This window comes from Camelus bactrianus, chromosome 1, assembly GCF_048773025.1.
Source record: "Camelus bactrianus isolate YW-2024 breed Bactrian camel chromosome 1, ASM4877302v1, whole genome shotgun sequence".
In the NCBI taxonomy this organism is placed as follows: domain Eukaryota; kingdom Metazoa; phylum Chordata; class Mammalia; order Artiodactyla; family Camelidae; genus Camelus; species Camelus bactrianus.
The window spans coordinates 66,412,436-66,424,674 of NC_133539.1; the positions used below are offsets into that span (position 1 = coordinate 66,412,436).

General features: G+C 37.2%; 1 protein-coding gene across 3 annotated transcripts in view; it reads left to right on the top strand.

Moving 5' to 3' along the window:
* The first annotated feature begins 1,949 nt into the window (after positions 1 to 1,949).
* TMEM207 (transmembrane protein 207) overlaps positions 1,950 to 12,239 on the top strand; it is a 32,859-nt gene continuing 22,569 nt past the window's right edge. For all 3 annotated transcript variants that reach the window (XR_012507637.1, XR_012507638.1, XM_010959365.3), the window contains exons 1-4: positions 1,950 to 2,115; positions 3,961 to 3,998; positions 9,875 to 9,919; positions 10,734 to 10,876. Coding sequence is in view for 1 of the 3 variants with exons in the window: in XM_010959365.3 (XP_010957667.1) it covers positions 2,041 to 2,115; positions 3,961 to 3,998; positions 9,875 to 9,919; positions 10,734 to 10,876 (301 nt within the window). In the remaining 2 variants the exon portion in view is untranslated. The remainder of the gene's footprint in view (positions 2,116 to 3,960; positions 3,999 to 9,874; positions 9,920 to 10,733; positions 10,877 to 12,239) is intronic.

A 12,239-nucleotide genomic window follows, 5' to 3' on the forward strand; every position in this document is an offset into this window, starting at 1 on the left:
ATACATAAGTTCACCAGTGAAAAGCTTATTTTTCATTTTGTTTAATTACAGCCTTCAGAGACACGCAAAACGGAGGGTGTCTTAGGGACAAAAAGTACTGTGGGCTTGCTCGACTTATCCCTTATTGGCCTTGGCACCAAGCCCTTCCTCTGCTGTGAAATTCATGCTGTGTCTGTGGCTGCATACTAAACAGACCGAGGTCCCCACACAGCCGGCTCCGCCCGTCCAGAGGCAGCGCAACGAATCCATATACCTTAATGGCCAGTTCAGCACAGTAGTTTAGGTAACTAACACGGCTGGTTTGTTCCTAGTGCCATCTATGTATATCTGATCATAAATACACCCACATATCATCATTTGAATTGGATTTGGTGACCCATGCTGGGGCTTGAACTACACCACGCTTGTTCTGAACTCTAGAGGACTGGCTTCAAAAGTGGCCCTTCGAAATGTATGTGTGTATAAAATATTTAGCTGATAGAATTAAAAATAAAATCAAAGATACAAGAAATCTGTAGTGCATGGTTAATTTCCCTCCTACTCTTGTTTCCTCAGACTCTTGTTTCCCTTATACAGATATACAAGTGTTAAATAGTTTAAAGCAGAGACATTCTATTTATACATAAGCACATATATGCAGATTCTATGTAGAGAGAAAACACTGTAAGCTGTACTTCCCTATTTGTTGCATAAGACGCAGCATGGTGTACACAGCACTCTACAGTTGGTTCCTTTTACTTAGTGATAACTCTTAGATGCCTTTCTCTATCAGCATCTGTGATCTGCCCCCAGTTTTCTAAACAACGGCCTAGAATTCTGTTGAGTGGATGTAACCATTTTGTACTTAACCAGTCACATTTCCATGGACATTTGCTGTTTCCAATATTTTATTACCAACACTGCTTCAGCGAACATCATTGCATGGTATCACTTGTGCCATGTGCAGTAGTGTCTGCAGGGGACTTTCCTGAAGGGGAAATTCTTGGCCAAAGGATATATTTAGTTTTTAGGTTACTAGATATTGCCTAATTATCTTCCAAAGAGGCTGTACAGTTTTCTTAACCATATAAGAGAGGATTTGATTCGCCATCTCTCTCTCTCCTCACTTTGTTACTGATTTTTTGAACTTGCCAGTCTGATTATAATGGTACCTGATATCTATCTAATTATGAATGTGGTTAAGCACCTCAGAAGTCATTTGTTACGTTCTTTCCACCTAAGCTCTCAGTTCTTCATTGTTCCCTGAATAGCATCCATCCCTCACTGGTTTGAAATGGCAGCTGAAATAAATCTCTATGTTTATTTTCATCTATTTCTGAACTCTCTATTCTGTTATGTTTATCTTATTATTTACTTGCATCAGTAAGGATGTTTATAATTTTTTATACTTTTATGATGTTTTAGTTTTAATATATAGTAGTTTAGTGCCTCTTTGTTGTTCTTTTTCAGGATTTCCCTAGATATTTTTGTAAACATTTTTGTTGGTGGTTGTGTTGGAGTTGTTTCATTTAAATAAATCTTGGCATATACACTGTTTAAAAGTAAGGTGCAATCATTATGAGACAGAGAAAGCTTTATGCCCAAGGTTGGGTTAGACCTGGGACCGAAAATGATGTATAGGAAAAGAAGAGCAAAGAGGACCAACAAAGGGAAGAAAACCAAATGAATTCTCCAGATAAAGATTCTACAAAATCAACAAACAAGCCAACAGAAATACTCTGGAATAAACCATGCACTTGAGCATTGTTATTTCAGCAGCCAGCTAGTTTTGCAGGTCAGCATGGATAACCCTGGCTTTTCAGGGCTTAACGAACATTATTAAGGTTCTGACCTTAAACCGAAATTCCTTGAACTCTCAGTACCTGTGAGCTTGCACCCCAAATTCCTGCCCCTGGCACGAACATTACCAGTCACAAGGAACCAGCATTAATGAGTGCTCTGGCAGGAAGCATAACTTACAGAGAAGCTAACAGGTTCTGAGAAAGACGGAGATAAACACAGGCGGCAAACCACTGTCTTTGAGCCGCTTGTCCTTTAAGTATGTCGAGATCCAGACCTTTAAGTGTCACTTCAGTGATCTCAAAACCAGGAATCTTGTGTTTGCCACTATTCCAGGTAACCATCTCTCTTTCGGGGAAAAGACTTTCAAAGGCACTACTCTAAGGATCTGATTTGTTATGGATTTGTGGTTTGGGTAACAACTACTCCAACATTTAGATGATTTCTTTAAGGAAGTGTTATCAGCCTCTTATGATTTATTATAGTTATTTCTTAAAGATACAGAAAAACAAAATGGCTAATGACATTACTTCTAATGTCTTCTTTATTTAGTTCTATTTCTATTGAAATAATAGGATGCAATTTAATCTTTAACTTTGCTATGCTGTAAAATTTTTAAAAATCAGAAGTGCTGTTGACATAAAATGCTATGTCAGGATTAATTGAAGACATGTTTACTGTTGCCGGAAGCCATATTTAAGGCTCAACATTTTTTCAATGCTGAACAATACAGACAGAACTAACTTGAGAGTTTATTTTGATTTCTCTGCTCCAGCATCTCATCCTAATATCTGCACCTCTGTATCTGTGTTACTTGAGTACAATGTATCTGAAAGACTTAGGTCTGAAATATATTAAGACTTCACTCCCCATTTCATGGTAACTCTGAACCCTGACATTGGCAGTGAAGTAGTAATAATGTAATGCTGTGTTTTGCTTGCTAGCTTACAGCACACAAGACTGGGAAGTAACTTTATTTGTTTATCTGTTAGGCTTCTAAATGACTTCATCTACTCGTAAATTAACTTTCTTTATGGACAAAATTTGAATGTTCATTTCCCTCTCAGTTAGTATGCACATCGATTTACAGCATTCTAGCAAAAGAGAATGCAACTCATTTTCTGTGCTTATAAATCGTTCATTACCATGCTCTCTGATGGCCAATTCATGGCTCCATCTGCAACTCCACAAATCTCTTTGCCCAGATAAACTTGGTAGAGTAAATATAAGGTGCTGAAGAAGATGAGTTTGGGATTAAGGGGAAAAAAAAAGATATATCTCACAGAAAATTCCCAAGTCTATCATTTTAAATTTCATAACTTCTTACTTGTATTTATATTTGTATGTTAGGGTCCAGGAAAATAAATACTTCACTGACCTCATCAACTGAATTTTCAAATGTTATATAAATGACATTTAACAGTTTTCTCATTGTGCTTGAAAGGGGTCTCAGTTCAAGAGAAAAACAAACAAATCCTCTAGATCGGAGTACTCTCTTTCCTCTGTGATGTGACTTATTGTAACTTATGTGGCTCGACACAGAGAACTAAGATAATTGCATTATAATGCTTATGACTTGGGTCTTCCAAAACAAAGCAATCAAAGTTATTACTTTATCCCTCTTCTTTGATAAAGAGATAAAGTTAAATCTCAGCAGCAATGTCAATGGATCTTAGATCAACCTTAGCCTCAGAGCAGGTTAAAATCACCCCTTCTTGCGTATATTTACCATCTACTAATGCTGATGGGATGGACGTCAATTTTCATGTAGGGACCTGAATCCTTTGCTTGCAAATAATATTCATGAACAATGAAGCTCCTTTCTGTAGTTAAAATGTGAAAACAAAGAAAAAAATGCGAGGTGCACAAAAGCTGCTTAGAGAAAGCAAAATCTGCCCACGGGAAAAACAAAATGTTTTCACATCCACCTATGGTGGTGCGTAGGTGAGGAATCTGGCTCACAATATGTATCTCCTGTCACTGCTGATTTGGAGAATCTACCCAGAGATTTTTTTTTTCCAATTAAAATTCTGTGTACCAACAATAGACTCTGCTGCAGAGCTTTTAATTAAAAAAAGCAAATGAAATGATATAAATCCACATTGTCTCTAGGCCTTGTTTGTATTAAAGGATCAGACTGATGAGATGTTTGGATTTTATTGTTCTAAACATGTGTTTCAGTTGGTGCTATCGGACTTGCCATGTGAAGAAAATGAAATGTAAGTAAACAGCACAAGGCTGTACATTATTTTATTCAGCATTTTCACAATTCGGAAAATGAAAAAAGGCTTGAGTCATTTGAGAAGCCCCAAATGAGTTTCAAAGATCATTATAATCATGCAAGAAAAAAATAAAAGTAAATTGTTTTCAAATGCAAATGGCTCAATTTTTCTTAAAGCAGAAAAAATGTACTTTCATTATGATCAGCTTTGTTAAATAAATAAAGGGCCTGGTTAATTTCTAGGTGTTTTTGCTCACTGCATCCTCCACCTTTAAGATTTTAAGGGCCCTTTAACTTCTTGAAAGAATCATGATGTTCTCTGTAACCGCATCCACATACATTAGTCACAGGGACGATGGGAAGCAGTTTTCTGGGTAATTCGATTTCAAATATAAGCAAACTAACAAAGATCTAATGTGTTTTATGTGTACATTTCAAAGTGCTTTTGATATAAGTTATGTGAATAGTTAATTCAATTTTCTCACTTTTTGTGCTGGAGGCTTAAAGCTTCTCAGAATTCTATTCAGGAGATGGGGAGAAGGTGTCACTAATAATGCTGCTGCTGATTAATGGTAACTGTAATGCACTGTGACTTAGTGCAAGTGTCAGAAAGCACTTCTGCCAAGCACTGTCTTCTGGGTGTAGCCCTCAGTGCCAGCTAGCAGTTTTCAATGGTCATTGGCTGTTACCCTCAAGGCCAGGGTCTCCGGGTGCCATCTCCAGATTAAAAGGCCATGCTGAGTGGGGTGCTTTCCTTGGTCCTGGAATCCTTCATCTGCTTCTAGTGAATCATCCCATTATTGATCATCTGCTTATTAAATGTGTGCCGATCTTCAGCTTTCACATGGCTCTCCCCTGCTATTTCTTTGCATTGATTTTGTTGTTTTAGGTCTCAAGGTCCCTGGCTGGTCTGCCTTTCTTCCTTCCTTCCTTCCTTCCTTTTTCTCTTTCTTTCTCTCTTTCTCTTTCTTTCATGATGGGGGGAGATAGTTTTGCTTGTTTGTTTGTTTGTTTATTTATTTATTTATTTAAATGGAGGTATTGAGGATTGAACCCAGGACCTCAAGCATGCTGAGCACACACTTTACCACTGAGCTATTCCCTCCACGCCTCTTGGCATTGCTTTTAACCTTGCTTTTTGTCTCTGTCTTCTGGTGTTGGTGACATAATGGACTTTTGGCTATTAGTGTTCTTACCTAACTGTGGACCTTGTGACTGCCTTATTTTGTCCCTTCATCTTCCGTCTTTGACCCAGAATACTAGAATAAAGAAATTCATAACTGGAAAGGATAATACATTTTCAATTTAACTCCCCAATCAACATGACAGGAGAATATGGTATTGAGGAATTTTGTAAGCTAACTTTAGAGTCACTGAAGCTACTGGCCTTTTATGCAGGTGAAAAAAATTAAGACCCAAAGCAAGATATTAACAAATTAATTGCAGGACTTAACCTAGTATTAGGTAGATCTTTTTGACTGTATTGTTTTGTGTGTAAATATCTGTTATTTTATCATTATTTAATATCATTGTTTTTGAGTAAAAACAAGAAACCACCTAAATTAAAATGCAAATTAGAGGGAAATAAAGACAGAGAAGGCAAGAAAGTGGCAGATTTTGTAGGGATCTGGCGTAAGGTAAGTAACTATACAGAAGACAGTATCTCAGACTTTTTGCCGCCACAAGAAGGTGATTGTGGGCTCTGTTATTAGCTCTATTTAAATTTATTTTCAAACCCTAGACTATTTTTTTTCTAATCTAACATACTCTATTTTTAACAGCATCTTTAGTATTAAAAATACATTACTAGACTTCTTGTATATAATTTAAATACTGTAATTTAGTGGATGAAATAAAATATGACAGAGCCCCTCGCCTGCATAATTACACCCCTAATCTTTTCCCCTCCCCAGTACACTGATGTGCACGTATGAACACAAATAGGTTAATTTACAAAACATAAATATGATCATACATATACAGGATCCTGTCCATTAATTGTACTAACACATCGCCAATGATAGCCCACTATCTTACCTGGCTTGGGGAAGTGAAGTATTTTGCTCGAGTATGCAAGCAAAAGGCAGAGCTTGGATTTGGACCTAGGACTGACTCTTGAGCCCAGGATTCTTACTACAAAACCATATTCTATGTTCAATGTTTAGAAACATATTACACGTGGTGAAATACCCGAGGGATGCACAATCCATCCATTCTTCTAGATACTATACAGTTGACCCAGCCCAGTTTAATTAGGTCAGGCCACCACTCTCAGGGTGATATGATTTGGCTCCCATCTCCCTGCCCCCAAATTATTGTAGCTGAATTGCACTCTGGTCTATCTTAAGGGTGATTTTTATGAAACAGACTCATGAAATTTGTTATTCATTTATTCTAAGAGTATTATGAGAAGCATTGTTCCTGTTGTTAGAGTCACCCTCTTTATGAAGCCCCATAGTTTGAATTTGTCTCTGATTTCTATACCAGGAATAGCTGTGCATCTGATGAGTAATGCTGCCTGTTTTTGTTAATTTTAGAGGACACTATATAACCAATTCTCTTTCATCCTGTTAATTGCTAGAAAGCTTAAGCCAGATCTGGAATCCAGTTCTAATTTTATATATGGGATTTGCTACATTCCGTTTACAAACTGATCTCACTCTTGGCTTGTTCTCTTTGTCTGATATTCTCCATGCTCTCATTTCTAATATTTTTTTGTATTTTTAATATTTCCTTAAAGCATTTTTGAACACAGGATATTGAATGCATTCAGGCAGCACTCCATACAGTAATATGAGGCTAGGGTTGACTTCTACTGTTCCCAGTTGCAGTGTTTCATGGTGGTAAGAGACATGGACTCTTTAAACTCAAACCATTTGAGTTTAAAGCCTGCCTGTGTCACTTCCAGCTATGTTGTCTTGGGAAAGTTATGTAACCTCTTTATGACTGCAATTTCCCAATTGTAAAATGAGGATCATAATAGTGTTAACTTACTTTATAGCATTTTAAGTTTGAAAGTGAGTTAGTTCATATGAAGTTATCCAACTGACTTAGAAGAATGCCTGGCACAAGAAATTATGTGTATTTCTTGTAAAGAAGCCAATGGGGGGAAAAACGACTCTGCAGTTTTCTTCTATTTGTCAAATTAATGAATTTACAGTTAATTTTAGATCCACAGACTCTCAGTACCGAGAAGAATAATAAAGACCAACTAGTCTAAGCATCCTTGTAGAGCAGAAGTCATATCCACAGCATCCAAGTCAAGTAGGGCACTAGTCTTTGCGGAAAGGAGAGAAGTGATACCCGTCAGCGCCTACTGCCAGAGAGCCCTCATTATTGGAAATGTCTTCCTTAAACGTAATAGCCCATCCTCACTTCTCTCAGGCTTTTTTTCCTCTTTGGCATTCTCATTCCAATTTGACCATGAATGTATAAATCTCTGAGTAATAACTTTATTTTTAAAATGTACCTTTTTCTGCACTGAAAATCTTTCATCTACAATTTGAGTATTTAGAATATTGTTATTGTTCAGAGACTATTTTGATTCTTTTTAAGAACTTGAAAAATTTCTATTTAAAAATTGAACTTGAGAAAGACATGGAAATAATGGTGGCGAGGGAAGCAGAGAGAGGGAAGCAGAGAGAGTCAGAAGACCTGTATTCTAGGTTGATTCCTCTGGCCTGCTAGTGACTTTCCCCACTTACTTTCCCACTCTGAGTCTCACTGGTACAGTATGTAAAATCCTAAGGGCGAAATAAATAATCCCAGTAAGTAATCCTAAAGGAGCCTGCAACTGTGAAATTACATGATCTGTTTGCTTTCCTCCAGCTAACAGCTTCCTGCCCATCTTACTTCATATCAGAAACTTCACCAGTATGTGCAGAAGGTCAGAAAGAGAAAGTGAAGTAAATCAGTTTGGGTAGTTGTTAGCACTGGGAAAAAATATTGAGTGGCTCAAATATTAGAACTAACAAATAAAATGAGATAGTTAGTATTTAGAATGGGCATTTTAATAAGCATATGGTCCATTTTTTATTTTGGGGAGGAGGTAATTAGGCTTATTTATTTATTTTAATGAAGGTGCTGGGGATTGAACCCAGGACCTCGTGCATACTAAGCACGTGCTCTACCATTATTCCCTCCCCTCCATTTTTAAATATAAAGAAGAGAGGCAGAGATTTGCATATGGAGGAAGATGAAGCAATCCACACTTCTGCTCATGAGCTTAGATTTCAAGATTCAAAAATAAGACCCTTCCACTCTTTTATTAAGCCAGGACATCAAGAGAATTTCCCTACATCCATCTTTAAAGTGGGATACTACATTTTAAAGATTTTTTATATTTTTAATATACTATTTAAAAATCTTATGACTACAAAAGTAATACATGCACATTATAAAAACTCAAACAATATCGAAATATTGAAAAGATAAAAAGCCTCAGAATGCCATCTTCAAGAGAAGCAAGCATTGCTAGTAATTTGGTGCATGCGAATACATACTAACTATATAACATCTATTTGGTGAACTTGTATTTGTGTAAAAGAAAATATATGAAGTAGAATTGACCTCTCTGTATTATTTTACTTAGCAAGGCTTTAATTGTAAATATAAACCTATCTTCTCTTTGATTCATGAATAAAATATTTCTTTATAAAAGTTTGCCATTAATTACTTTGCAAATCCTTTATTAATAATCATTTGTCTTAGGATGCTTTTAAACTCATCCTTCAGCTGCCATTTCCCCCCTGGCATTTATTTGTGCTTACGTACTTAGCTAAACCCTCTAGGTGCATAGTAAAAGCAAAAAAACCCAAGCATACACACACAAAAAGCTTGTAGTCTGGGTGATTGAATTTTGTCTTTAGCGTTTGAGGTAAAATTTTTAAGTTGACACTTCACATATGTTAAAAAGTCACTTCTGACTAGTATAATGATAAACATGACACACTGCCTCCTTAGAGATGCTGGGAGCAATAAATTAGTTGACATTTATGAATGCTTTCAAGCTGAAAAGTACTGAGTGTTATTTTAACAATGGCTGAAGAAGACATGATTAAGTACAGCCCCATCTCAAAACCTTGTCAGGCTGTGATAAACAGTTTTCCACTGCTTAATACCAGTATACTTTATTGGCAGCCCATACACCAAGGTGTGGGAAAAGTGCATCTGCAAATGTACACTTAGTGCATGTGTCTGTCATAGTGAAGAGGCTCTGGAGTGAATAGCACTTAAATTTCTACCCTTGGATAGTTAAATCTCCTGAAAATTACACTGTGAATTTTCTGTGTCATCTTTTTAAACCAAACTCAGGAATGATTGAGTTGTGCTTAGATACACAAATGGTTTGGCCACCCTAATGGAAGATCAACTTCTAACTCCTTGGTGAATGATACGTGTGACCACACACGCTCATTTTCCTTTTATTTTAATTTATTTTTCCAACCAGGTTACGGCCCTTCTCTTCCTTACCACGGTAATAACAGGTAATAGAGATTATGAACTTTCCCTTGAGAGATTGCATAAACAGAATTCTGGGATGGTTACCTGCCTAATATATAATATCTATGACATATTAGCCCTGAAAAGTTAGTCACTACCTTCTCAATGCACAACAGTATTCATAACTCTAGAATCAAATCTATTATGGTACAATTGTCTGTTTATGTATCTGACATTTTCACATTTACCTGTATTCTCGGTACTTTGAATGAAGTAGACACACAGTAAATATTTGCTTAATTGTCTTGAGGGGATGCAGTGAGTAGGTGACTGTCGGGGAAACTAGTGTGGTCAGAACAAATATTACGGTCCTGAAGAAAAGGCCTTGTCCATCCAGAGGTCCAGCACTAACTGTGCTTCCTTTATCAACAGGTGCACAAGCTACAAAGATCAATACGCAAATGGCTGGTATATCTGGTAAGGACATCCTCAGTTTGTGCTATAAAACTTTTGGTGGTACAGACACACACTTTTCCCTAAACAATTGAGGTAGCATATGAAATGATACAGCTGAAGAAATTTTTAGGGATCATGTGTATCAATATACGTAAAATCATCACTTTCAGATGGTTGGCCAGTGTTTACTTAAACACTTCCTGGACAGGGAACTTACTGTTTTTAAGAATAATAGTTAATTCCCAAGTCAGAGATTTTTGAAGGTAAAATAACTGTACTTTTTCTTGAAATCTCCCAAAACAACTCCTCCACTGGTTTAAGTTCTGGCCTTAAAAGCCATTCAAATTAACACAAAGAAAAAAGTTGTCATAACCTCTTAAATCTTGGCTTCTGTATTTTGCAAACTAAACATTCTCAATTAGATGGTTAACTCCTCGAAGACAGAGACCCTGTCTTGTCAACCTTCAAATCCCCAGTCCAACATTTAAATCTATTTAGTCACTTAAATACTAGCTGAATGAATGAATAGAAGGCTGAATGAAAGGAATAATGGATAAATGAGTTAAGGAATTGAGCTGCTGCTCCTTTGAACAACTCTTCAATTTCTAAAGAGGAAAGAAGATTGCCTGGCAAGATTGACCCACTCCGAGCCCAGTGAACATTCCAGAGTCAGTGAAAATGTATGAGTAGTGGCGGGGGATTGCTTAAGGAATTCGACCTCCCAGGCTGCTTTTAGCCAGTCTTGCTGACTTTTTGCCCTTTCCAGGAAGTAGCATGAGCTCTTGACTTTCCAGCATGCTCCACCTCACTCCTCCCCTGCTTCTTCTGGCATCAGGTTCTTGCTGCTGGTTTTCCTGGTCACCCTTCTCTGTGGAATAGTGTTCTTCTGCCTCCAGTGCTGGCTGAGGCCACCCCAAAATGGTTCCGCAAGACGCACCATGGCTGTTTTTGCTGTTGGAGACTTGGACCCTGTTAACGGTAAGCTGTCTGCACATTTCTGGACGTCCTCTTTGGAAACCTTATAGTTTTGGGTGAACTGAAAAGCTAACCTATGAAAAGCAGATGTGTGAACATAAACTAAGACATAGTTTATTAAAGACTCAAAGGCATTCATTAGGAAGAAAGTCTACGTGAGAAAACTTCAGAAGACAGAAGACCCCAAAAGAAGAAAAGGTGTCCTGGGGAAATGACTCATAGTTGAGTGTGGGGATACAACCTAAACATGTTGCTCAGTCAATAACAGAAGGGAAGAGATACACAGGGCTGGCCACTCCAAGTGAATGGTAAGATTTAAGGTACAAAAGAGCATCTTTAGGCTTTTGATATCTGTCTAACCTACCCTGTGTTCATAGTCTCATTTACCAAGCTGTCCATGTTTCACTTACCTGAAGTAATATTGGACAACACTTTCCCGATTGTCCGCTGCCAGTGCAGAGCCTGAAATACTGGGGATCGGGCAGGAGGGTATCAGTACTCATGTCCTTTCTCCCGAGACACATTGGCAGCATCCTGATTCTACCTGCTCCCAACCCCCATCCCCCAAACCATGCCTTTCCTATTATTTTCCAGTCTGCATTAAGAGGTAAGAAATGGAGGAAATCGTGATCTTGAATTATTTGTAATTGCCAGCCTCAGCTGTGAGTAGAAGAATGATCATTTATTGATTTCTGGGAGGTGATAATTGATAGTTTATTTCTTTGTGTTAAGCAGTGCCCTTATCCAGAGACCATTTACTGTAAGACTTTTCCTCTAAGGCACTGGGTTGTAAACCACAGTCCCCTCAAGAGTACTTGGTAGAGATTAACAGCTGCCCTTCAGAGACTTGGATCAGCATAAGATTTTCAACAGATAGATCAGGATATATCCTGGAAATACTAACAGCTAAATAAGAAGTAGGGTAAAAATAAACTAAAATGTATTAGGATCAAAATTAAGTACTAAGATTTAGTGATTATATTCCTTATTGGCTTTTTAAAATTATTATTGAACAAGGGAAACACATTATCAATTTCAGAAATGGTTATTTTGAGAAGGATAATTAAATTCTCCAATAAAAATAGCTTTTTCTCCTAAAATCAAAAACACTTTCCATTGCGTGTACAGGGAAATAGGCTGACTGACCTTCTAACAAAATATGTTAGTCAAAGGGCTCACCATAGTCATATTGGTCTGTTTTTCTTTATTTAACAAGAAGTATTTAATAATAAATGCAATTTTGTTTCTTCCAACTGAACTTGAGTTTCTAAAGAGAAGAATCCACACCAGTCTTCCTAGCCCATCTCTCACTCTGAGGAAGACTTTTTTTTAAACTAGACGACCTCAAATCTTAGAAAATTTGTGT